The following is a 26,973-nucleotide window of genomic DNA, read 5'->3' as shown; positions in this document are numbered from 1 at the left end:
TTGTTATAAAGCAGAAACTAACACACCATTGTAAAGCAATTATACTCCAATAAAGATGTTAATAAATAAATAAATAGTGCTCCTTGGGCCTGGAAAAAAAAAAAAAGGAACCCCCATGAATTCTGGGATAATGTATTATCAAGATCCCCTTTGACCTGGGGTTCTGTTGTTTCATATCAAGATGGTAACTGAATGTCCCTTTTCATTTGTTTCTAAAAGAAATTCACCCGCACCATGCATTTGACAATTTTAAGTTGATTATCTAAAGCTGAGAGAGTTGTCTCATGATGTCCTCTCTTGAATCTTTTTTTTTTTTGCGGTAAGCGGGCCTCTCACTGTTGTGGCCTCTCCCATTGCGGAGCACAGGCTCCGGACGCGCAGGCTCAGCGGCCATGGCTCAGGGGCCCAGCCGCTCCGCAGCATGTGGGATCTTCCCGGACCCGGGCACGAACCCGTGTCTCCTGCATCGGCAGGCGGACTCTCACCACTGCGCCACCAGGGAAGCCCCTATCTTGAATCTTAAGTGTTTCTCCGTGTCCTCTCTGTAGCCCCTCAACCTGCATTGCTGTAAATTCTCCTTTCATTATGCAGAGCACTTTGGCTCTCCCCAGACTTAACTGGTCACTCGGACACCCAAATGCTTAGCCAAACAAAATGTCCTCCTGTTAGACTGACACCTCTAGAAGTCAGCTGGGTTATAAACAGGTCCTGCCAAGAGAAATTACTCTTCGTGTTGCAACACCAATGAGTGATTTTGCAATAGACAACACCTAATGAGAGGCCAGGTGCCTGTTCTTCAGGATGGACGTGTTTTTTGCATTAGGGTAGGGGAGCTTCTTTGGAAGGGGAATGGTAAACATTTCCAGAGCAGAGTTGCCTTTGCTCTTTCTTCAGGAGCTAAGTCTATGCTGGTCTTAATAGTGCAGGTTGTAAAACGGATACGGATCTTGGGACCCTATGTGCTCTGACGCTTGTCCATTGTGTGATGTTGGATGAGTTGCTTATTCATACTGAGCCTCCATTTCCTCACTGTCAAATAAGGGTACTAACACCTACTTTGTGCGTTTACTTGGAGGATTAAAGGTATAATACAGAGGGTCTGGTATGATTCCTGACTTTGAGTAGGCATTCATTACGTGGTGGGCTGTTATTATATACTCCACTGTGGCAGTGGAGAATTCCGGAAGGCAACACCGACACCCAGCCCATCCTCTGGGAAGGCTGCTGGGATTCTGGAGTGGAGAGTACATGATGAGTGCTGTTTGTACCAAAGTACTGGAGAAAATGAAGGTGCACTTTCTGAAGCGTGCAATTGGATTCTCACAAAGCAGCTCCCGTATCGATGAATGATCCTTGGTTTTGGGTTCTTCATCTTTTGAAATAATTTATTGTTCCAAGGACCCTATTTGGCTTTGATTCCAGGTAGTGGAAAGAAATCCTCAAACCTCTCTTCGAGGCTAAAGATGACCATACAGAAAATTTTAACATCCTTAGAATTCAAAAAAACCTGCATGTCTACAACACAGAAAACTGCAGCATCTTTGTGGGATTCAGCGTAAAACTGAGGCTTGTTTTTCATGTCTCTATATCTGTTGGGATGTGTGGGCACAAGAGTTTTCAAACTTGCTAAACTTGAAGATGGTTTACTCTATGTGCCTCTGCCCTCCCTCCTTGCAATTAGTGCAAACAAGTCAAAAGAAAATAAAGATGATGGTTTCAGTCTATCCTAAAAAAGAAGAGTTTTCATGCCACATCATCTGACTTCACTTTTCATATGTATTGATTCCAAACACGTGTGCACCAATGTGAGGTTTTGTACGGAAAAAATAAAAAAATTCTCTTGGCTTCTACAAAATATTCAGCTAGATATTTATATGGAAAAAAAATTTGGCCTTGTAAGAACAACTAGTATCATTTAATTAAATCAATGGTCTATTGAGTTCTTTCAGCTACTCTTAGGAAATGTAGCCAAGTGGACAATTTACATGATCAGTTTATATTAAACTAAAAGCCTGTATGCATCCACATTCATGGTACAGTTGAAATATAGGTTTGGCTGTTCGTGGAGCTTCACGATTCTCTTTGGAATTGGTGCCGCTTCTCCAGACAGCCATAGCACTTGTCGGCTGGAGGAGCCCTGTATCAGATCATTGCAGATCCTCTAACCCCGGTTGTCTGCCCAGGGCCTGGGCCATTTGTTTCACCCCACTCGTCACCTGGTCTGTCACCCAGTCTAGATGGACTGTGCCCAGCTGTGGAAGTGGAGAGAACTTTCTCCACTTGGGGGATTGCTGTTGCTCCCGAAGCAAGAGACACCCCCAGAGCTGCTCTGTGGCCAGGCGTGTACAAGCTGGTTGTACACGCGTGTACAACCATGGTGTTTTGAGCTGGTAGGTGAATTACTTCCCCAGTCCCACGGGAGCCGTCCGGAGATGCAGTGGTTCACCTGGCCCCTTAGAAGATGGTCTTGCACGACCCGGCCAAATCGTGCTGAGCTTCCTCCCTGTTCAGGAGACTTGTTGCTGAATCAGAAATGCATGTGCTTTCAGACCGAACCATTGCTCTGGGCATTTGTTCTTTTGCTTGCTTGCTGTTCCTCCCACTTCTTATAGTAGTAAGACTTAGAATATTCTTTGAGGAACCATTCCTGACTCAACCCTTGGTCCAGTTTAGATGGGGCTCGTTATCCCTCTTTCCTCCACCCAGTTCCAGGATTTCAGGGGATTAAGCTAATCAACATATCTGTCCTCCCTGGCACCGTGACTGCCTCAGGAATGGGCACATGACTCAATTTGGGCCAGTGAGGAGTAGGCTCAGGATTTTCACTGGAGCTGTTGGGGAAGAGAAACTCTCTTTCCACTGGTTTGGAGCTAGAAGGCTAATCTTGGAGCTACCAGGGGCCACCATAGGAGGAAAGGCTATGTGAGCATGAAGTCCACCTGAAGGAAATTTGTACAAAGGGAGATCTGCACAGAGGGATGAAAAGAGGCACATCCTGACGTACTGAGTGCCCAGATCCAGCCATGCCTGAAGCCATCTCACTCCTGACTTGCCAGATATTATGGACAATATATTCCCATTAGGCGCTTTCTTTTGCCACTCAATCACAGCAAGAGTCCTAACTCACATGTGTTCAGAGGATTGGGGATTGAGACATATATTGATAGCTGATGGTAGTATAATTCCATTAATAATATTCTAGAACATTTTGAGATAAAATGATGAATATACTCCTTTAGCTGCAAAAACTTCACTCTTCCCTCCTCACCCCATTTCTGTGGCCCCTTCCAAAGAGGATATCTCCCATTAGCCTTTTACTTCCCTCCATCCCCCCACGCCCTCCTCCCAAGAATATTTGCTAATTCTAGTGGATGTTTATGAAACAAATGCCCTTACATCCCTGTTTTCCTTCCTTTGGAAGCAGCGAGATGAGAAGAGTAGGCAACCCTGTGCTTATGTAGGAAATAATAATATTTAAAAAAGAGACAGGAAATTATATCCGTTATAAGCTTTTTCTTTTTTTTCTTTTTTAGAATTGTAGCTTATGAGTTTATCTACGCCCGCTATAGTCATAATTACAATTTTATATCTGCATACAAAAGCTATGTAAAAATCCATTTTTCCCAAATATACAAATTTTCATTTTGGATAGTTTAAAACATTTTGATCACAGATTTCAATAGAGTTTTAGGCTGAAAAAAATATTACCGATCTAGCAATATCACTTAACACCGTTTGCAAAACAAATCTTCCGATGACTGTAAATCTTTTCCTATTCTGTTGAATTTTTCTGATTCTCAGGACATGAAAACATGATGGGGGATAAAAGGTGTTTTCTCTGAAGAAAGGCTTCATAACTAATTTGGCTCTAAAATCAGATGAAAAATGCCAATTAGGAAGAACTAAAAGAAAGGGGTGGCATAATGTCAACTCATGCATGCCCTGACATCTTCTATGTCAGCAATACACATGTAATCAAAGTGTCTTCCTTTGTCTTGCATTGTGCTCCGCAACGTACATGGGTATCATCTGCATCCTGAGGAGGACAGAGTTAAATCTGATTGTCTTGTGCATAAGGTGGGTCAGCTTTAACTGTGCAACAGAAAGCCACAAACAGCATTGTATCTGCACGATATTGCTCTTGAAGGCGGCATTAATGAATGTAGAAACACACTAGAAATGCACACTTTTTGCATTTGCAAACATTTGTACAGCACAGTAAAACTTCTGTGATAAGGCCAAACCTTTTTTTCCCTTAGTCTGTGTGTGTGTGTGTGTGTGTGTGTGTGTGTGTGTGTGTGTTTAAAGTTTTTATTTTTCTTTTAAAGATTAAAGTAAAATGTTTCAATTGTAAAAAATACACACCGGGCAAATCCTTACCTGGATAATAAATATCTACATCACAGTACAATAAAATTTCTTCTCTATAAAATTTAAATATGGATTATAGTCTGTCCCTATCAAAAGAAACACTATGCTAATATCTCCATATTATTAAAATAACAGGAAAAATTACGAGCTTATTTTAGAACCTTGATGCCGTAGCCATTGGAAAGGACAACGAGATTCAAATGTCTGTAAGCGTTCTCCTTTTGAAGAGGAACTGTGGCCTGGTTATTCACTTCAATTCAGTTTACGAAAAAGGTTTAGCCTTACAAATGCTGGCTACGTTTCAAAAACCATGAGACCAGTTTCATATTTTATGACTCATGCAGCAAAAGGTCAACATGACACGAATGGGTTAGAGGTCCATAGAATAAAAATGTATCACGGACAGTGACATGCTTTGAGGGCATCCGCAGTTCATGGAGGCTGGGTCTGAGGGGGTTTAGGGCTGAGGAGGAACCAAGCCTGCACCCCTGTTCACTCAGAGGCGACGCGGGGGTGGAGCCGGGCTGGGCGGTCCGATGACCGCGCTGCAGGTGGAAGAGGCGTCTCTCGGGGCGCAGGTGAGAGGCATCACAGGGCTGAGGCAGCAACACGGCAAAGTGTGCCATTGAGGACCGAGGCTCATGTGACTAGCAGAAGCTCGGAGGCGGCATGTGGTGTTTTGAGCAGAATCGTAAAGAAGAGAAGATCTTAACTTTTGTCACTATTTCTAGAAATGCTTCACGTCTAATTGAAGAGCAAAGTACACTTGAGGGTCACACACACACACACACACACACACACATACATACACACACATACACACACACACACCGGACACCCCAAATTTAAGTGATTTATAAATAGGAATCCCAGTTGTACGGTGTGTTCTCCTCTACTGGGATGTCTCCCCGCTGGGAAGGGTTTCAGTCAGTCCACATTTGATTTGAAAGACTGGACAACATAAGAAAACATGTTTAAAATAATCCAGAGCAGATCCCTCCTAATCGAGTTTTATAGGATGGAGTCTTGAGGTGCGCTAAGTACCTCAATCAGTTACAGAAGGAATGAGTCACCTTGACCACGGGGGTTGTGCTTTCAGTCCTTATGGCCTTTCCTTTCAACCTGAAGTACCTGAAGGCTTGTCCTACTCAGTATAAAGTAGTCAGCCTTCGACAAGATGTTTAGATCAGGGGTTTGCCTGTTTAAGGCAATCGTGTAGGGAGCCAAGGGTCACACATACTTACTTGGGGCTGGTTGGGTGGCTGTGGATCTACCAAACTGCTGGGCCAGTGGCCAATCCTGTTAATCCCTAAAGTGCTGCAGTGCAGCTTTAGATCAGGCTCTGTTAGCTACACTGAATCTGGGGGTGTCTGATGCACTGGGGAATCTCTGTCAGACAAACTGAGGGGACTTTCCTGGGGAGCTCTGCTGACCGAGGAGAACCTCCAGGATCCCCCTGCTTGCTTATCTCTCCTTCCCTTCGGAGGGAAAACTTGCCCCACCCTGAAAAGCTTCTCAGAGTTGCCCCAGAGCAGAGAAGGTGATGAAACGCTTATGTTTCAAAGAGTAGTTCTCCAAGGAGAGTCAATGGAGGGAGCTGAGATGTTAACATGAGGGCTTGAGGAGACTGGCTAGAGGCTGCCTAAGAAAACAGAACCAAAACACTGTAGATAAGTCAAAGCCAGTAGTCTGCCCGTGAACTTCATGTTCATAATTTCAACCTCTCCACCTATTTCCTTTCTCTGGTTAGCAAGTTCCATAGTGCTGTTCTTGTTTTCTTTCCTCCCCAGAAGCCAGTATAATTGCTTTAGCACTTTAAACAAATCATTTTCCTCCCAGATTATTTCTGGTCACACTTGGGATTTTTAATGCTGTTCTTCCTTTCCCAAAGCCATCATGCCTTTCTCTAAATAACTGATGAGAAGTATGTCAAATTCCTATTTTGAATCAACACCACATATACTTTCCTTAACTGTTAAGAGGGCCACAATTTCTGTCTAATAAAGTTAGAAATTTGAATGTGAAAGAAACCATCAAAAGAACCTGATCCCCCCTTCTCCCATCCCCCAAACTAGTACAGTATTAAGGACGGGAAGGATTTTAGAGTTCATGACCTACTTATTCATCAGGTGAGAAAACCAAGACTCAAGGTCACACATCTACCACTTGACAGCACACACTAGAACTCAGGCACCCTGGCTTCTGGGCTAGTTAAAAAAGAAGGAATCCATGTGGTTTTTAGGCAAGTTTCACTGATATGGCTTATTTTCCCAAATACTTCCAGGATAAGGCAGTACAAGGCAGGCAGAGGAATAGTTTCTGTCTACCATGCCAGTGAAGAATGAGATACATTCGATTGCATGGGTATATCCTTTGCCCGTCTTCTGACATTGAAGTGACCAGGGGCACCATGTGCCGTCTGGGCACACCCTACTCCAGCGTTTGTCACTGGGGAGGCTGGTTGGGCAGGGAGGGTGAGTGAGGGTTCGTGTGCATGGTCTACAGGTGTTTCCTGCTGAGTGTCTTCCAGGGCAAGGCTATCAGAGGGACAGAGAGGGTCAGTGGCCGCACCAGCCTTTGTTTGGTGAGAGCCAAGCCTCAGAGTCAGAGGGAAAAGGGGCCTAGGACACACTTGTAAGTAAAGCAAAGAGCCTGAGGATCTAAGACCAGAAGGAAGCAACCTCAGAGCGTCGGGATGAGAGGAGGCTCTAAGAGCGCTGCATGTCCTTCAACTTAGAACACAACTGCACTAATCTCTCCCCGGCATCCCTCCAGAACAAGACTTAGATTTCAGCTTGTTATCGCTCCTTGGTCAGAAGGGTTGATCCATAGGGAGGTGTGTTGTCGGCTCAGCAGAGATGCAATCAGGCCGAATAACCTCAGGAGTTTGGGAGGTGAGGGGTCAGATGTCACCGAACAGCGACAACACCGTAAAATAGGTTTGATTTTTGTGGGAATTTTCTCTGAGCCTAAACTGTAAGAAGCCTTCTTACTATGAGGTAACACTAGGTGAATTTTTGGAAACCGTTGAGTCACTGACATTCGTGAAGACTTCGAATTTCTTTGGGCTTACTGCAAGAAATTATTTTCCTAGTTGGCCTCAATCAGTCAAACACCTGCACATCTTTGAGTCATGCCCTTGTATAACTCGAATTAAATCATAGGATTGTAACAATTATAGTGAAAGGACAGCTAATTGTTGGGAAACAAATATTCCTATACATTCCAGGTTAGGCTGCTAAGAGAGAATAAAGAGTGCTGAAAACAGCATGCTCTTGAATAGGTAAAAATTTGTTCAGACCTTTCCCTAGTAAGCTGAAAGCCACATCTAACCAAAGGGGGTCTGCAACGTGCTAATCTGAGTGCTGCAAAAATCAGGATAGGTTCAAGATGACGATATTGTCTTGGTTTTAAGTCTTCTTTAGTCTTCTGCCGCACCATTCTGCTTGCTCCAGTCTCTGGGACAGATGGGAGCTGGTGATGGCTTGGTGCTGGTGAATTAATGATTGTCCCCTGCCACCTCCACAACTGTAAAACCTCCAAAGCATTCACATCAAAGGACTGGAGAACAAAATGCAGTAGTTACAAGTACCCGCATTCAAGGGGCAATTTCATCCATGTCTAGGCCAAGGACTACCTCCCCTTTCCCCCAAACAATCCCTCCCAACACAGAGAAATAAAGGAACAAACAAAAAAGAGCTAGGCAATGGAATGAAATGACACCCAGCAGTGCTGTTGGAATTATGAGAATGAGTCAGTCTAATCCTCAAACACTTCCAAGAACAATGGGGGAAAGAGTTCCGTGGGGCATTCCACCTTCATGTGCAGGAAGCGGCTGGCATGGCAGGCTCCAATCATCCGCAGATCTGTCACCTTCATCAGGAGTTTTGGCCAAAAGTGAGTCACGTGGTGTTTCCGGTAATTGATATAGTGTTCAAAGGCCAGCAGGAAACTATCTTGGTATTTTTCTATTCTCTCAACACAGGCAAGCCCTGGGCGGTCTGAGGGGAAGAAAGAAGATGGAGGTTAATTTGGAGGCAGAAATGAGAAGGCTTGCCTGGTCCAGTTCAAGCCCTTTCATGTGAAGTGGGCTGATCTGGGGACTTTCAACTCCTAGGAATGGGCATGGAGGCTATAGGAACTCTGGGGCATCAGGGACCAAGATACCAGGGAGTGGCATAACTTACATGAAGCGAGTCAATGCTTTGTTCAGATAAATGTCTCTAGTTTGGACAAATCACCTCCTTGGGTGTGAAGGGGGATGCCTCCCTCCTAGGCTACAGAAAGAGGAGCCTTGCCTAGAGAGCTGAAATACTCTGCATAATAAGGAAGGGTTTTGACAAGCATGGAAATGCAGAGAAGAGAGAGGTGTGAAAAGAGATTGCGAAGATCTCAGGAGGTCTGGATGCCAGAGGAGGAACGTCCGATGGGAAGAAACGCTGGTGAAGACAAAGCAGCACGATATCAAATTTTAGTTGTTTACCTTCCCGTCCCTTATACCTTTGGTTGCTACCGTAGCAGCCCTGGGTTGGTGGTGTCTTGGGAAATTAAAATGAAAAGAAAAGGGGACGTGAGCAACACTAGGGTCACCCTGTGCAGAGAAGAGTCACAGTGGGAAGCTGGAGCTAGAGGAGACCATGACCATGTACAGCCCAGGAAACCTCCCCAAGTCTTGGGAGGACCACTGGTGTAGGAGAGGAATCAAGGCAGTTTCAAAAAAATGATAGAAGGATGTCAAAAGAAGGCTGGATGACGGGGGAATATCTAGGCTGCAAGCGATTGGGTTGCAAAAGTGGGTACAGAGGGACTGTACCTCAACATAATAAAGGCCATATATGACAAGCCCACAGCTAACATCATACTAAATGATGAAAAGCTGAAAACTTTTCTTCCAAGATAGAGGACAAGATAAGGATGCCCACTCTTGCCACTTTTATTCAGCATAGGATTACCAGTCCTATCCACAGCAATTAGGCAAGAAAAAGAAATAAAAGACATCCAAATTGGAAAGGAAAAAGTAAAACTGTCACTATTTGCAGATAACATTCCCAACTGCATCAAAAAGAATAAAATACCTAGGAATAAATTCAACCACGGAGGTAAAAGACCTATACACTGAAAACTATAAGACACGGATGAAAGAAATTGAAGAAGACACAAAAAGTGGAATAATATCCCATGCTCATGGATTGGAAGAATTAATATTGTTAAAATGTCTATGCTACTCAAAGCAATCTGCAGATTCAATGCAATCCCTATCAAAATTCAATGGCATTTTTCACAGAAATAGATTAAACAATGCCAGAATTTGTACGGAGGCATAAAAGACCCCGAATAGCCAAAGCAATCTTGAGAAAGGAAAACGAAGCTGGAGGTGTCACACTCTCTGATTTACAATAACATTACAAAATTATAGTAGTCAAAACAGTATGGTATTAGCATAAAAACGGACACATAGATCAATGGAACAGAATAGAAGGCCTAGAAATAAACCCATGCATATGTGGTCAATTAGTTCACGACAAAGGAGCCAAGAATATACAACAGGGAAAGGACAGTCTCTTCAATAAATGGTGTTGGGAAAACTGGATAGCCACATGCAAAGGTATGAGACTGGACCCCTGTCTCATATCATATACAAAAATTAGCTCAAAATGGATTAAAGACTTGAACATAAGACCTGAAACCATAAAACTCCTAGAAAAACATAGGTGGTAAGCTACCTGGCCTAGGTCTTGGTAACGATTTTTTGGATTTGACTCCAAAAGCAAAAATAAGCAAGGAGAACTATGTAAAACTAAAAATCTTCTGCACAGCAGAGGAAACCATCAACAAAATGAAAAGGCAACTTACTGAATGGGAGAAGATATTTTCAAATCATATATCTGATAAGGGGTTAATATCCAAAATATATAAAAAACTCATACAACTCAATAGCAAAAAGCCAACCAATCCACTTGAAACATGGGCAGAGGATCTGAATAGACATTTTCCCAAAGAAGACATACCAGTGGCCTACAGGGACGTGAAAAGATGCCCAGCATCACTAATCATCAAGGAAATGCAAATCAAAACCACAATTAGATATCACCTCATACCTGTCAGAATGGCTATTATCAAAAAGAAAAATAACAAGAGAACGCTTATGCACTATTTTGGGGAATGTAAGTTCGTACAACCACTGTGGAAAACAGTATGGAGGTTCCTCAAAAAATTAAAATAGAGCTACCATATGACCCAACAATCCCACTTCTGGGTATTTATCTGAAGAAAACAAAATCACTAAGTCATCAAAGACATATCTGCACCCCCCCATGTTCTCTGAAGCATTATTACAATAGCTAAAGTGTGGAAACAACCTAAGTGTCCATTGATGGATGAATGGATAAAGAAGACGTGATTCACACACACACACACACACACACACACACACACACACACACACACACACACACACACACACACACACACACACACACACACACCCCACCCTGGAATACTATTCAGTCGTAAAGAATGGAATCTTGCTATTTGCAACAATATGGATGGATCTTGAGGGTATTATGCTAAGTGAAATAAGTCAGAGAAAGACAAATACCGTATGATCACACTTATTTGTGGAATCTAAAAAACAAACAAAACCCCAGCAAGCTCACAGACATAGCAGATTGGTGGTTACCAGAGGACGGGGGTGGGTGGGTGAGATGGGTGAAGGGGGTCAAAAGGTACAAACTTCCAGTTATAAAATAAATAAGTCATGGGGATGTAATGTACAGGTGACTATAGCTAATAATACTGTAATTGCATATTTGCAAGTTGCTAAGAGCGTACAAGTCCTCATCGCAAGAAAAAAATTTGCAACTGTATATGGGAATGGATATACAAATATCCAATCATTATCTTGTACACCTGAAACTAATGCAATGTTATATGACAATTATACCTCAATAAAAATTAAAAAAAGAACTGTATAAACCTGAATGAATTCCTCATACAGCTTCAGGGAGCCCTACCATCCCCCTGCCCACTTCTCAGGTTGTGGCTCTGATCACATACATTCATGCTTCACGTGTCTAGTTATTGAAATATCTGTATTAGTAAAACTCTAAGTAGGGTTCTGCTTAATCTGAAAGGAAGAATCAGGGCTATTGTCTCAATGCACCCTTCTGAGTTTAAACAAAATATGCTGGCTTTTGAAATCTGCTATCCAGCTCAAATTGCAATTTGTGCATTTTAATTTCGTGTTTTCCTTCCTATTTAATGCTGCTGCTCTGAGGCTCTGCTGAGTCTCCCTTCTGTTCCCCGTCTCCTCTCTCTCTTTGCATGTGCCAGATAAATTCTCCACAGGATCCTGTAACTTTTGATCCAGACAGAAGATCAACATTATGTTGCTCTGCACTTACTTTGTGCAGTTTCTTTATTTTAAAGGACACTGAAGGCCAGAGACCCTAGCAGCTTCACTCGAGGTCACACAGGGAGGCCTTAGATGAGTTACACATTTTATTTCTTTAAGGATAATTCTACTGATGGGCCGAGGGCCCTGGCTTCTCCCTGGCTGTCGACTGGAGACTGCCCTCGGCTTCCGGGGGCCACAAGCAGCTCCCTGTCACCTGAGCAAGGAGAGTTGTCAGAGCACATCTGCTCCCAAGAGGGACTCGCGTATAATATAATGTCACGCAGTCACATGGTGACACTGAATTCCCCAGATTCTAAGTGGAGTAGGTCGTGGGTTCTCACACACTCAACAGGAGGGGGTGAACATCAGAAGAGGAGGAAAAGGGAAGGCCATGCTAGAGCCTGCCCACCACACAGGATAAGGGTATGAGTGACACCAGCATCCTGTGCGAAGTCCAGTACACACAAAACCAGAAGCGGGCAGGTTGGCCAACCGCCCCAGGCAGGCCGGGCAGGGTCTATGGAAGGTGGACCATTTCATCGAGTCTTTAGCACGGCTCCTCTTTTCCCTCCCCACTACACGGGGAGACTGCAGAAAGCATCAGGAGCCCGACACCCACCTTCAGGTCCCAGGCCGTCGGCTAACCCCCGCTCGCTCGCTTGCTGGAGGGGAGCGAGACGTGATTCTGAAGCTACCGGGGGACCGGAAACTCATCAAGTGATCTGAATGCACACCAGACAAGCGCGAGCTCTCTGGATGCCCAGTCTGGGCACACTCACCTGAAGACATCAGCAGGACGGCCTGAAGGAGCGCGACTTCAGTGTCATCCAGGTTGAAAGAAGACAGCGACATGCCCAGGTCGAAGATGGCATCGGACACCACCCCGAGACCCCCGTTTTTGAGCTGGCCCCGAGTCACCGCCATCTCCCCGTTCAAGGTTAAAGTCTCACTTTCTGGATCGTAGCGCACAGCAGCACGAAGGGACATGATCTCCATGCAGCAGCCTTTGAGGAGGATTATCTGGTCTTCGCATGGCAGCTGAAAAGAACCAGGGCACGTCAGCAAGGAGCAGTTGCCAGTTAGGAAGCGCGCACGGGGCCTCCAGGGCCACGGGGAGGGTCCCCCGCAAGCAGCACCCGTCCTGCCCTCTGTGAGCCCGTGGCCTTCCCTTCCTGCTCGGCTGCAGACGTCCACAACCATTTTTCATACTCCAGACTGCTCGTAATCTTCACCAACTTTAATCTTGGTGGTTTGCATTATATTCCAGTCACATGTGAAACTGCTAGTCACGGGGGTGTCTATTACACCACCAACGGAGACCTGCCTAAATGCACCCCCATTTTGGTCTGGTAGCTCTAACAGTCAACAGCTGACTCCACCGTTCAGCTGGCAACTGCCCTGCTCCGTTTTTTGAAGCAAGTTTGTTCCCTGAATCTCTTAAAAGTCCAAGAACGAGGAGGTCACTTACAGATGCATGTCACCCACAAGACCGAGAGATGTCCCAGCTTTGCTCAGTCACCTAGTGAGCCAGAGGTGAGACCAGAATCCAGACCTCCTGGCTCCTAGGTCGTTACGTTCTCCTCAGCACCTCGGGCACCAGAATCACTCCACATGCTGGATCTTTCTGCCAGTGTCCTAATCTCATTTTAAGCTCATTTGGTTGCCCTGGTAATTAGGGTTTGTGATAATGTGATAACAGCATCAATAATAAACTTAAAAAAAAAGAAAACTTTGTGAAGAGAAATAATACAAAATGAGAGTTTGATTTTCTGGAGGGGGAGAATGTTTAAGTGCCGTCATCAAAGTAGTTTGAAAGACTTAGTTAATGGGTGTTTTTGACGAATTGGGCATCGTGCTAAGATTTACATGCATCACCTTGTTTAATGTTCGCAGCAATGCAGCGAGGTAAATATTCTAATTCCAGTTTTACTGACAGGTGTGGAAATTCAGGCACTGAGAGGTCGAGCGACATGCTAGGGAGTCCCATGAGTGTTTGTGGGTGAGGCGAGGGGTGGAAGCCAGCTCTGTCAGAATCCAAGGCCAAGAGAAGGGGAGAGCTCGCTCTTCGAAGGGCTTTGGGTGTGCGTCTCCGTAAACGACGAACGTGTAATGACACGTAATTTCTATCTCTTCATTAAAGCAGGTACCAGTTCTCTTTTGGGAAATACTCTTGGCAACACCTGACTAGTTCAATTTAGGATATTATGTCAGACTGAAAGTAATACTACTGAATTACCTTTAAAATACGGGATATTTCATATTTTTTACTAACTCAACCTACCCACCTTACTGTTTAATTGCTTTGCTTTCTCTATAGCATAAAAGGCATTTTGTATTTGGTTCTGGAATCCGTTCATGTGAATTCTCTCCTTCTACTCATTAAAAAAAAAATGACTGCAATTTGCTTTTAATTAGGCTCTAATTTGTACTCCTCAGTTACATCCTTGGATTCCTGGCCCTGGGGCCTGGTAGGAAACAGGAGACCAGAGCTTAGCTAGATCCTCCACAGGCAAGTGGAAAGTTGGCTCAAGTGTGTGGACACTGGCTTAACTGCCGAGGGCAGCGGTCCTGTCTGCAGCCTCATCACTGTCACCGAGGGCTTGTTAAACACACACTGCTGGCCCTGCCGTCTCGGTGTCTGCATTCTCCGAGTTCCCAGGTGATGCCCACGCACCTGGTTCAGGGACCCCACTCTTGAGAACCACGGACATAGAGTAGCAAAGAGAAATGACTCATCAGATAAAACCATTGTTTTCTTTTTTTAAAGCTGTCACAGAGTATGCAGACTTGGGCAGGTCCCATCTTTGTAGCCAAGTCTGATTATAGATGAAGTAGAAGTTTTCGTTTGAAAACTTACTAAGAGTTAAAATTTCAATACAAGCAGAATAAGGATTTGTCAAGGATCACCAACGGTTTAAAAACTAGGCCAGATGCCTTTTCCTTTAAGAGGGGTTTGCAGGATCCTGCTGAGGCCTGTTTCCGCACGTGGGCAAACAACCTCTTAGTCACCTGCCAAAAGACTTCCATTGCAAGAACGCTCCAGAAAGGGCCTGCCAGGCAGAGAGGCTCCTGGGAGAGCGTCACTCGGGTGGATTGGCAGGGACGCCAGTGCCCTGCACTCTAACAAGTGATTCTTAGGTGCACTTTTGGCAGCTCTGCCCGCAGTGACGTCAGATCTTTCGAAGCCCTCGGTTGGCAGGCTGGCATAGATCTTAGCAGAAAACTATTGCATGTGCGGTTTGAATAGCAGATGCGTCAGATTGTCTCTGGCACGAAACTCCTGGTGTCCGAGGCCACCTGGGGTCTCCAGCCCACTCCACAGGTAGCTCAGGGCCTCCACAGTTCATTTCCCTCTTTGGCGTTCCAAAGAATGTGTCAAAGGGTAAAGGCCCTCAGGAGGCCACAAACACCAGAAACGTACGCATCTCTGCTGTCAAAGTAGCCGCCCGCCCACATTTTTTTTCAGTTTGGAGACTACAAAATATCAGGGTTGAAAGAGAGATGAAATCATGACTTTGAAGCAGATGTAAATTCCTAAGGGAAACTTGAAGGGAGAAGCTCGCCGCAACTCATGCTTGAAAAGTTGCGTGCTGAGCCCTCAGCCTTGCCAAGGACATAAGTGCACGGCGTGTTTGTGGCTGGTGCTGGCGAAGGCTTCTTTTCTTTCTTTAACTGACATATCTCTCAGAGGCCGGTTTCCACGAGCTTTACATTTTCTGAAAAACATTTTCTGGTGGGTATTCAAAGGGGAACACAGGACTGACAGGCTAGCTCAAGTTGTAGAGATAGCATACTCCACGGAGTTCTTTCCAGACACCAGGGACTGAGAAAAGAGGGCACAGCCCAGAGAGAGAGGACCAAGAGAGGTCCAGGGAAACAAACTCAACCCAGTGCACAGGAACGCAAGATGGTACCTGGCGTCAGAGGAAGCCGGTGTCCACGGCGCAGCCGCGAGAGGGTACACACTTTCTAGAGGGCAACTTGGCAACACCTATCGAAAGCCCTAAAAGGTGTAGCCAAGGTCCTTAAATTCCACTTCTAGGATTTGCCCTTAGGAAATAGGCAGCTTTGTGAACTGGGCATAGGTACCAGGATGCTCGCTGCAGAATATTTATATTAGTGGAAAACTGGATGTGAGCTAAAGATCCTGTAACAGCAGATAACCTGAATTATGGGAGAGCTATTCCTTAGCATACTATGTGGTCATTAAATATTATTTTGTCTCGTGGTTACCAGTAAGGGAGAGGGGAGGGGGAGATACAACCTACTGAGTATAAGATGGCTCAAGGGTGTATTGTACAACACGGGGAATAGAGCCATATTTCGTAATAACTGTAAATGGAAAGTAACCTTTAAAAATTGTATAACAATTTAAAAATTAAGTAATGAACTGTAGAGTTAAGCAATATTATTTCATGAGAGAATACTTAAATGTTATGTTCTACAGCTGAGGGTAGAAAGTTAAGGCATTAGACACCAGGGTGCTGGCAGTGATCTGTGTCTTTATCTTGGTGCTGGTTACGCGGGTGTGTTGGGTCTGTGACAATTCATTGACCTGCACCCTTATGGTATGTGCCCCTTACTCTTTAGTAAAAAGTCTGAAAAGGTAGTTTCCTAAGTAGAACGTTCATTATGGTACAAACTATATTCATATATTCCATATATGTATGTGTGTGTATATATGTACGTGTGTATACACACACAGATTTGAGAAAAGGAACTACGCTCCAGAATGTCAGCAGTTTAGCGCCTGGTGGTGTTACCATGAATCGTTGCCTTTATTGTGCTGTGTCGGTCTCCAATGAATACGTATGATTCCTGTAACAGCCTCCAAAACTTTAATAGACGTTAATTTAAAAAAATGGTCGGAGGCATGGAAAAGCACACCAAATACAGATAGAAGTCACAGTTCCTCGTCCAGGGCTCGCCGGCTCCCCTGGGGTGGGTACGAGTGGTCCCCACCATGCGGCTGCTGGCGGCCCGCGTGGCGCCTGGCCCCCAGCACCCTGCGGCTGGGGGTGACCAGGAGGCATATGCTCTGTCTCAGCGAGGGCTACGACCAGATGGATCCCCGTGTCCCGAAGCCCAGTGCTCTGTCCTTCTGGGTGTGGCTTCTGTGCAGGCTCAGAAATGGCCACGAGAAGGGTCCCTGTCAGGGTCTGAGGTCTCTCAGGATCCTAGCGGGCTCCCTTGACTGCAAACTCAGACGCACGTGAACTGGAGGCCATGGTGGGATGGGGTCATTCCAGATGAGGACACTAAGCCTCCTTCTGGGGGATACTAGGTTCCCTGGCACTCAGGTAGCTTCCATAAGGGGCCCAGGGCGGACGTGGCCCTCTCTGTTTGCTGTCTTTCTGGGACCTCTTCGAGGTCTGAAGAGCAACAGATTGGCCCTCGGTGGGGTTTTTCGAAGGGGAAGATTCTCCGGAAAACATCATCAACCCCATTTGATTAAAAAAAAAGATTAGAGACAGAATGGTAATGTAATAGATGAAAGAACAGCAGAATTCACAGCTGAAATTTATGGAACATTTATGACCCAGGCACTACCCATAAATTATCCCATTGAAGCCTCCTAATAGTTCTAAGAGGTAGATCTTACTCTGACTCCTGTTTTAAAGATGAGATAACCAAGGTTTGAAGACATCTGATAACTAATCAAGGACGCTCGCCCCTGCAGAGCCCGTGCCCTCAGCTCCCACATGGTAGGACGGCTACAGTTGGGATGAAGTGTCCCGAGGAAAGTCTATGAGCTCTGGTGGGTGAGCTCTTCAGTGTGCCCTGAAGGTGGGGCAAGAAAGGGTGAGCTTCTAAGAGGGAAGACTTAAGGAGATTTTAAGATCCTTGCTCTGTGAGGGTCATTTCACCTGTCCTTGAGGATGAAGAAACCACCACACAGCCATCTGCTGGGATACGTAGTGGAAATAATACAGATGGAGACTCAAAAGAACCACGGGCTCACCTTGAGTGGGTGAAATTCATCTCTTCGATCTTAATTTTCCCCATCTGTGAAATGGGGTTAATTAGAGCTATCCTGCTGATCTGTTAGCAGGACTGGATTTAATGTGGCGAACCTGGGCGTGGCAACCGGGACATCACAGGTGCTGACTGATGGAGCGATGGCTGTCATGTTTTCCTGTGCCTGGAGCCAGGCAGGTCGAGAGGCTCTTTGTCGACCTCATGTGGACAAGCTAATGGATGACGACCCAACAGAGAAGGTGGGGAGGCGCACGAAACAGTGCATTGCCGTTCTGTACTGCCATGGCTTTCGTATGACTAAGCCCCGACTAATTAGTATTAAATTACACGTCATAGTCAGTATTCCTGGAGATCGAGGAAACTATAATGAGAAAGAATGAAGAAGGAAAAGCAATCTCCTCACCTCACAAAACATAGGCAACTTTTTGGCAAAATCCACCACTCTGGTAATTGCTGGTGTGATGATTTTTGTAAAATGGCTGAAGGCTTCCAAGTCGACCTTTCCACCTTCTGGGGCGTTTACTATTGGCGCTTGTCCAATGTCTTCTGGCTGAGGTGAGACAAAGAAAATTTAAATGGAGACATCGAAGGGATCACGGATCACGGTTCTCACGCGGCAGAAAATCTCTTCTGAACTGACATACTGTACACTTTCCGCATCTTTTGTTAACCGACCCTGCAGTTTTCACGCCCTTTAGTTGTCTGGGCAAAGATACCTGTCTTGGCCATTGCTTTCAAAGGCCCCCAGTGATCATGGTCACAGGACTGTTGCTGCAGAAAGAGAAAGTGAGAGAGAGAGAAAGAGGGAGAGAGAGAAAGAGGGAGAGAGGGAGGAACAACAGGAATGCTTCTGACTGCACAAAGGTGACCTATGCTCTGGGGGCTCTGGGTGCCGTTTTCAGAGCACGGCGTACTCTGGAGGGTGCCTTTCTGTGGGAGGTGGGCACGGCGTGGGCAGGGATGGGGAGCCCTGGCCAAGAGCACCCAGGGGCGTCGTTCTTGCTTCCGATGCCTTTTGTTTCGCTCGAGCCCTCCACACGCCAGCTGGAGGAGGCCTCCGCGGGCTGGGGGAAGCCCTCTGCTTTGGGTCGCCTCCAGGGACTGGGCTGTGTACGCTGGGCAAACTGGAGGGCAGAGTGGAGAATTTACTGGTACGACTTCTCTGCCCTTGTTCGCAACCGTCCATCGCCTTGCTGCTCACAGGGTGGGTGTCAGCAGCTTGGGTGTCACCTGGAGACTTGCTGCAAATGCAGAATCCCGGCCCCCTCCCCAGACCTGCTGGTGCAGAAGCGTCACGCGCGCAAGCCCTCAGGCGCTGTGCACACGCCAGGCCCCCATGTCCACTGGGGCCTTCCAGCTCCTCGGCCTGCTGTCCAGTGACTGCCATGCTGTGGCCTCTCCACTATCTGCTGTTGTCAGCACTGCTCCCTGCCAGGGGCAGCCCTCCCGGTCACCCCTACTGGTCCTTGTGATGACAATGACCGCCTCAGGGGGTTCTCACCCAGTTCCCAACAGGCAGGTGGGCAAAGGAGCACCCAGGGAGGTTAAAGACGGTCCCCTGAGGCCAGGACTGATTGCTGGTCTTCCAGGAAGTTTAAGGGGATCAGAGGATCCTACCCTGCCCGACGGTGACCCTCTTTGCCTAGAGTCACGGTGCACATGCAGGAGCCAGGCAGCAGGGTGGGAGGCGCGGGAAGCGGGGCAGAGAGGGCAGCGGGTACTGGCTCTGTGAGCCTGCTGAGCCGTCACCGCCGAATGGCTGGTGAGCGCACCGCTGGTGACAAGACCGTGGCCTGCCTCCTAGGTCCCCAGACTTTCCTGTGCATCAGAATGACCCCCCAGACTTTCCAATTTAGGTCTCTGTTAGAGAATCTGAGTTCCTAACAACTTCCCAGGGCACCAATGCTTCTGGTCTGAGACCACACTTTGAGAACCCACTGGGCTAGCACTGAGGAATCCCCTTCCCATTTTTCTTCCCCCATCTCCCCTGTTACTGCTCACGTCTAAGTTTTAGCACGAAGAAAAGCAAGGATGATTCTTCCACTCTCTTGCTGCCAGGGCACCAGGGTCAACAGGAACAGCCCAGGCCCTCCAAAGTGTGGTCAAGGTTGTGGGTACAGCCTGGGGAAGGAGTTTTAAATCTATTACATAACAAATGCTGGCAGCACTGACCTTTTTGGAATTCTTCTGTTTATTTTATTTCACTTTTTTATTGTTTGTTTTGGGGGCAGTGAGTGGATGGGAAAGAAAGCTGGTTTCCGTCTTGTTTCAGAATCAATGACGATATTCTGGGGCAACTGCTGGCATGGCAAAGCCTAGGAAGGCTACTGGTTCTCCGGGTGCAGACGGAATTGATGGAATAATCACATGTACAGCTTCTCTCACTCTCTCTGTCTCTGTCTTTCTCACATAGACTGAGCTAAGGGAAAAGGTACACAGAAAGTCTGGGCGCGATTCTGATACACAGTGAAGTTTGGTCACTGCTATTTCTGGCATCCTTCAGACCTCCTTGCTGGGCTTTCTAATCCCTGCCACCCCGAAATGAGGCCTGTCTCACCTGCGTGTCTACTGTACAGCTCTCTTATGAAGATCAACTGATAAAAGGAACATGGTCACACCTTAAAAAGGTAGGGAGGTGTACACACACACACACACACACACATAGGGTGAACTTTTTAAGAAATAAAAATATTTTAATAACATAGCTTTGGCCTGGAATGGTCTTCAGTGGCTTACTATGGATGTTAATAATTTCCATTTAATCTGTGAGTCTGTGGGGCATTTGAATCACCGTCTGTGATACCTCTAAAGGCTTGAAAAATAGGAGGGAAATTATACAAGGAAACATGACAATTTTAACTAAAATCAAATGCCCAAATGTAACAACCTCACAAGCTTTCCTGTTGCTAGATATCAGAGTAGGAAAAAAATTTACTTTTAAGCCTTTGGGTATTTAATGGAAAATACAATTGCTAGAAGGAAAACCACATACAAAGTAGAAGCCTTCTATTACGTTATGAAGCTTTCTGTCCATAATAGGTCTTGGATACTAGAAAAAAACACAGAGGAGCTTGGTGTGGTGTCTGCTGGTTCCAGGAGATTCGAGCTCCAGCCAGGATGGTCGAGGCTGTTTGCAACGACCGTCTGGGGTGACCCTGGAGCTTTACTACCAACAGAGCAGAGTTCCTTCTCCCTGTCCTTCCCTCTTCCCCCACCCTCACCCCCCACACTAATATGGATGCTTGTTTTTGAAAACTCATGTCAGTAAAAACTTAGAGGCTGAAAAAAGGAAACAGATGAATCGACCCAAGTTAACACATCAGGAATACAATTAAAGTTGAGCTTGTTTGTGACTTCCCTGAAGGTTTTTTACCCATAAGGACAACACACTATTTGCTAAAATATTTGGAAGATGTTAAAAATAGAGTACCAATATTTGGCACAATTGAATCTACTGGATCGCTTCTTACAGCTAGTAGCCTAGAGTGCACTCCCTGAACACGTGTGCTCACACACACACACGTGTGTTTATGCACATGAGATCAAACTCGGAGACTGAGGATAGGTGAGGCTTGCAGGCTCACCACTGGGGACTGTGGGGAAGCCTGGTTTTTGCCTCTGTGGATCAAAGTGCTTGAGCTGCTCAAAGGGGTGGGCAGGGGGCCCTAATGGACCTCCGGAGCCTGCCCTGCCTACCTCTTCCCGTCTCTGCCACAACTTGCTTCACGCTTTTCCATCTCGGGGCGGCCTTCCTCCCGGACTTTTGCTTTCTTCAAAGTCCTCACTTCTGTCTCATCTCTGCCAATTCCAAATCCCACCCACTTCCAATTCTGTCTTCTCCTCGAAGCCCTCTCAGATGGCCTCAGTGGGAAATGATTCTACCTCATTTGAATACACCTGGTGGCCCATGTAACCACTCGTCTGGCATCTAGGCACTTACTACTATTACTTTTATTGTAGTTATGCAGGTACACATCTAAGATATGAACTTCTCAAGGTGGGGGGATACGCCTTGAGTATCGGTCTACTGTGTAGACGGCACTGGGCCAAATGGTGGAGGATTGAGGGACCGAATAAACCTGTGTTTATACACGCACTCAACCAGTGTTTCTTGAGCAACTACTATGGGGTCAGGCCTTGTTCGAGATGCTGAGGTGACAGCAATGAACAATGTATCCTCAAGGAGCCTTCATGCAGCGAAGGAAGACAGACAATAAATGAAAAGAATACTGTCAGGTTGGAAGAATTTTAGTTTGTGATAAGACTGGAGATGACCTAATAATACACGGGGCTCAGGAGGTAGGGTGGTCAGCCAGGCCCCTTTGAGAAGTGATGTGTGAGCTTTAACTTGCAGAATGTCAAGAAGGCAGCCTTCCACAGATGCAGAGGACATTTTAGGCAGAGGGCAAACCCAGTGCAAAGTCCCAAGGTCAGAAAGGAGGCCTGTGTGGTTAGGCCCAGAGGTGGCATGAGATAAAGGATGGAGGGGCGGCAAGGGTCCCATCACGATGGGCCTTCAGGGCCATGGAGGGGAGATGGGCACATTTTAAATGCCGTGGGGCACCGCTGAAGGGCTTTAAACGGGAGCAGCATGACGAAATTTATGGTTCTATGTGGAGAAGGGATGTGGTTGCCGAGGAAGATGTGGGAGAACAGCAGCAGTGGTTTGGGCAGGAGATGAAGTGGGCTGGACCACGGGGGCAGCAGGAGAGATGGAGAAAAGTGGGACCTGGAGACATACCTAGGGAGCCCAGGGCAGGGGTTTCTGATGGGCTGGAGATGGGGTGAAGGTCAATAAGGAGTCCAGCACGTATCCTCTGGGGCAGTGGAGGGGGGGGGGACCTATAGAAGGAGAGATTCAGGGGTGTGTGCAGGTGTGGGCTTCAACCCTAGCTCAGCACTAGAGGTGGCTGGTATGACACAAATCGAGACGAACTGGGGCTTTGTGCTTTGACTGTTGCATCAGAATTGTTCAAGGTGAGTAGGAAGTGCTACCAGTTGACCCCTTTGCAAGTGGCTGTCTCAGAGCTGAGGGCTTCTTGGCTGGGGTCTCTGGCACACGCAGCGGGGATGGGGCCAGACGGGACTCTTCTCTTCCTCTGAGTGATCACAGTGTGTCTCCCCGCACCTTTGTGATGGGGAACAAATGGTGATGAGAGGTCCCTGGGCCTTGGGCCTTTTCCTGGGGAAAGCAGGGACAGGATGGTACGGGTGGTGGTGCAGGGATGACGCACACTGTAACTCCGTAGGAGCTTGTTAACGACATGCCAAGCACTTCTATTACTTTTACACCACTGATAAGGGCATAAAGGCAACCGAGACTTAGAGATGGGAAGCAACTTACCCAAAGTCACATAATTAAAAAGCAACAGAGGCAAGCAACAAACTCAGGCTGTCTGGTTCCAATTTCTATGCACATAACTACTAGACTACGCTGCCTTCTTCTGATGTAATTATAACCATTTTGGGTGACAGAAGCCTTCCTGGCTTGACTGCACTTGTTTTATGACCACACGTGGTCAAGTCACCCATCCTGCATCACCCTTCTGCTTATGCCCCTTTTCTGAGGCTGTTGTTGAGAATTTGTGTCATCAGACAGTAGTTCTGCCAGGGGAAAAGTGGGGCAGGCCCACCCTGGTTCTGCTGGTCACATTTGATACCTGGTGGAAAATCCACCCAAAGCCATACCTTTGCATGTGAACTAAGGGAGCAGAGTAATAAGGAGACAGGCTGGGACCTGGGACCTGGGACCCTTGGCTGCAGGGCTCGCACCCGGACAAACGTCTCCTCCCACAAGAAAATACAAAGAAACTATAAGGGACTAAAAATAACTGCGTACATGTGCAGTTGGGGCAAATAATGGACAAGACGAAACAAAAAGACCAAAAAAAAACACCCACCTGCCACTTCTGAAGAGCCGGGAGCAAAAGCACAGTACTGGGCATGCTCCTTGCACTCAGCACCACCAAGGGGTGGGCAGACCACCTAGGACATCCCTCTGGCCCCACCCCTGGCCCCGCCCCTCCCCTCCCCTCATATAAGGAACCAGCTCACCCCCCACTCCCCCCAGGGAGCTAGCAAGGGCAACTGCTACTTGTTCTCGCTCCCCCCTGCTGCAGCAGGGACCCCAATAAAGCCTTGCCTGAATTCCTTTTCTGGCCTCTGATCAATTTCTATTGATTAGGGAGTCCAAGAACTCTGGCGGGTAAAAACAACACAGTGTTCAACAGACAATACTGTCGCTGTACGGAGTTTACTCCAATCCAATGTCTTCCACATCTGGGAGCGCAGATGTGAGCTGCCTTGGTGGAGAGACTCTGCTTTCCCTTGTTCACCACCACCGGCCTCTTGCCCCCCTCTCAGTCCACATCTACTTTCCATCATCACTGCCACCACACAGGAATCGGCACTTCTGCACCATCAGAGATTTGAGTGGATTGGAGAATGACTTAAATGTTTTTGGAAGTAGTTTTAAAGAGTGGCCTTAGAATTACTGTGAAAATCTGCATGGCTTTTGCAAAAGTTCCTTACTTGCCAATGACTCATTTTCACAGGCGTATCGATTTGAAACCCCGGTCCAACCACCCGTCTCTGTTTATGACTTGAGTCCTGGTCTTCGGGTAAAAAACGATGAAGAAGCTCCTTTTGGGAAGTAAGTTACTTACCCATTCCAGATAAATGAATACTTCTAGCTTTTATGACAACGTATAATTTTTAATCCCTTATGACATTGCCACACTATTATTAACATAATAGCCCTCCTCAAATTCTTTTCCAGAACAAGATGGGCAATCATCACATAAAAATAAATGAAATAATATACATAGCAGTGTTGTAAGCAAAAAGAGTGGTATTGGCCACACAAGAAATGCAAATCTGAACGTGCAGAAGCCAGTTCAGGACATAGATACTATGTAGCAAAGCTGTCTTTAATGAAGGATTTTTTTTTTTGTTTCTTAGAGGTTTTTTTGATGTGGACCATTTTTAAAGACTTTATTGAATTGGTTACAATATTGTTTCTGTTTTACGTTTTGGTGTTTTGGCCGGGGGGCATGTGGGATCTTAGCTCCCCGACCAGGGATTGAACCCGCACCCCCTGCTTTGGAAGGTGAAGTCTTAACAACTGTACTACCAGGAAAGTCCCTAATGAAGGATTCTTAATGTCCTTGCGGGAATAATTCACCCCTCAAAAGCGTGAACTTTTTCTCCTGAGCATAAATAGTCAGAGTCACCCTGCTGCAGGGGATGTGCGTACATGTGTCAAGTGGCTAAGACACAGGGCTCAGTTGTGCTGTTTCTGAGGATGGGCCCATGGAACTGGATGGTTTGTTACACAGATATTTACTGGGCCCTATTCTGGTTATCTACTGCTGTGTAACGAACCTCCCCAAAACGTAGTGGCTGAAAACAACAAATTTTCACTATCCCTCAGAGTTCTGGGGATTGATGGGCTCAGCTGGGTGGTTCTCACTTGGGGTCCCTCATGAAATGGCAGCAGAGGCTGGTGTCACCTGCAGGCTTTCTTACTCACATTTCTGGTGCCTGGGCTGGTTGGGAATCTCTCCAAATGGCTGGCTTGAGCTTCCTCACAGCATGGTGGTCTCAAGGTAGTTGGACTTTTTTTTACATGGCAGTTGGTTTCCCTCAGAGAGACCAGATGGCGTCCCTCTCCAACATAACCAGTGCGGAACTGCAAGCCTTCTTATAACTCAGCCTTAGAAGTCGCTCTGCCCAAATCCATTGCTTCAAGGAATCACAGCCCAGCCCAGCCTCAAGGGAAGAGAGGAATACATTCCACCTCTCCATGGGAGAGAATGGGCCGTGAAGACAGGGAGGAAAGAATTTATTGGCAGTCACCCTGGTGAAAAGATACCACACGTTTCAACCACGTTGCATAGTGTGGTGGTTAAGAGCATGGATCCTGGAGCTGGGCTGTGTCCATCACCACTGCTTACTAGCTGGGGCATTGAGGGTAAATCTCCTTAACTTCTTTGTCTCCGTTTGTAAAATGGAGATATTAACCACATCTGCCTACATAGGTTGGTTGACATAGGGAGTTAATATCTGGAAAGCACTTACACTGGTACCTGTCACTTGGCCAGGGCCATCCAAGTGTCTCCTAACTTAACTGTTAGTGGCTGCCATCCACAAAGTGTGTTAGAAGCTGCTCGTTAACAACAATGAAGGTAATTATTGGAGGGCAGGTGGATTATGGGTAAGCTTTTTCTTTCCAAAAATTTCCTTTACGGTTGTTGTTACACCGTTTTCATGAAACCAACCAAACCAAACCAGACCAAAAGCTAGCCCATTATAGTGGTGATGTTGAGGCGTGAAGACAATGACAGCCTATATCTCTTTGTTCAGATGAGGAGTGCCCTCACCTACCCGGGAGATACAAACAGACCCACAGAATATCCGATGCTGGGACTGAGTGAGGTCCTCATAAAGCTTCATGTCATAAACTAAGAGCTGGGTCGGTCTCCGAGACGGCCAAACACCAGCTGGTGGTGGGACGGGTGGTCCATCTGGGAACTGGGGACAACAGACGTGAGTTGGCCTTTGGGCCTGGCCCAGCCACTTTCTGGCATTGTGACCTTCGGGCGAGATACTGAAGGCTTGGTTTGTGTACCTACAAAACGGGGATAGTGATTCCAGCCTACCTACCCCAAAGCGTTGTGAAGTCCAAAGAAGAAATAGAAGGAAGGGCTTTCATGATGGTTAGTTTTTATAAAAACATCAAACATTGCTATTCCAAGGGTCTGGAAAGGCCTGTTTTTCTTTACACTCCCCTCCCCCATCCCTTCTCCCCATTCCCACTGTCCTCCTGGACGCGAGATAATTTATTTTAAACTCAACATTTTGACTTCTGTTGGCATAAAAATATGCTTGAGATATGAGTCACTTCATTCTAGGGGTGATTCTAAAGGGGATATTTTGGAGTGAGTTTAGGGGACTAGGTATGTGTATAAATGGGCATCTGAAGGAAGAAATAGGTATAAAAAGGGAAAGCTAGCAGGTAAAGAATTTTGCTCATTAGTTGATCCAGGGCTGCCCTTATAGCAAAAGCAAAGAGATAAGTGCATTAGAATTCAGTGACTCAGGCAGGAGAAGGTCAGACAGACCTGGGTTTATATCCCGCCTCTGCACTCTACTCCGGTCAATCAGATGCAGCGAGGACACCAGCATCCTGGATTCTGAGGACCAAACGGATCGCGCAGAGGTGGAAG

The 26,973-nt window shown here is 46.4% G+C and overlaps 1 protein-coding gene across 12 annotated transcripts in view; it reads right to left on the bottom strand.

Annotated features, from left to right (window-relative positions):
• Positions 1-3,506: 3,506 nt before the first annotated feature.
• THRB (thyroid hormone receptor beta) overlaps positions 3,507-26,973 on the bottom strand; it is a 391,122-nt gene continuing 367,655 nt past the window's right edge. For all 12 annotated transcript variants that reach the window (XM_082654094.1, XM_082654096.1, XM_082654093.1 and 9 more), the window contains 3 exons: positions 18,150-18,296; positions 12,547-12,805; positions 3,507-8,372 (listed from right to left, as the gene is read on the bottom strand). In XM_082654094.1, coding sequence (XP_082510220.1) covers positions 8,131-8,372; positions 12,547-12,805; positions 18,150-18,296 — 648 coding nt within the window. In that variant the 3' untranslated portion in view covers positions 3,507-8,130. The remainder of the gene's footprint in view (positions 8,373-12,546; positions 12,806-18,149; positions 18,297-26,973) is intronic.

This window comes from Grampus griseus (assembly GCF_964374135.1).
Source record: "Grampus griseus genome assembly, chromosome: 5".
NCBI lineage: Eukaryota > Metazoa > Chordata > Mammalia > Artiodactyla > Delphinidae > Grampus > Grampus griseus.
This window is presented reverse-complemented; position numbering and strand designations above follow the sequence as displayed.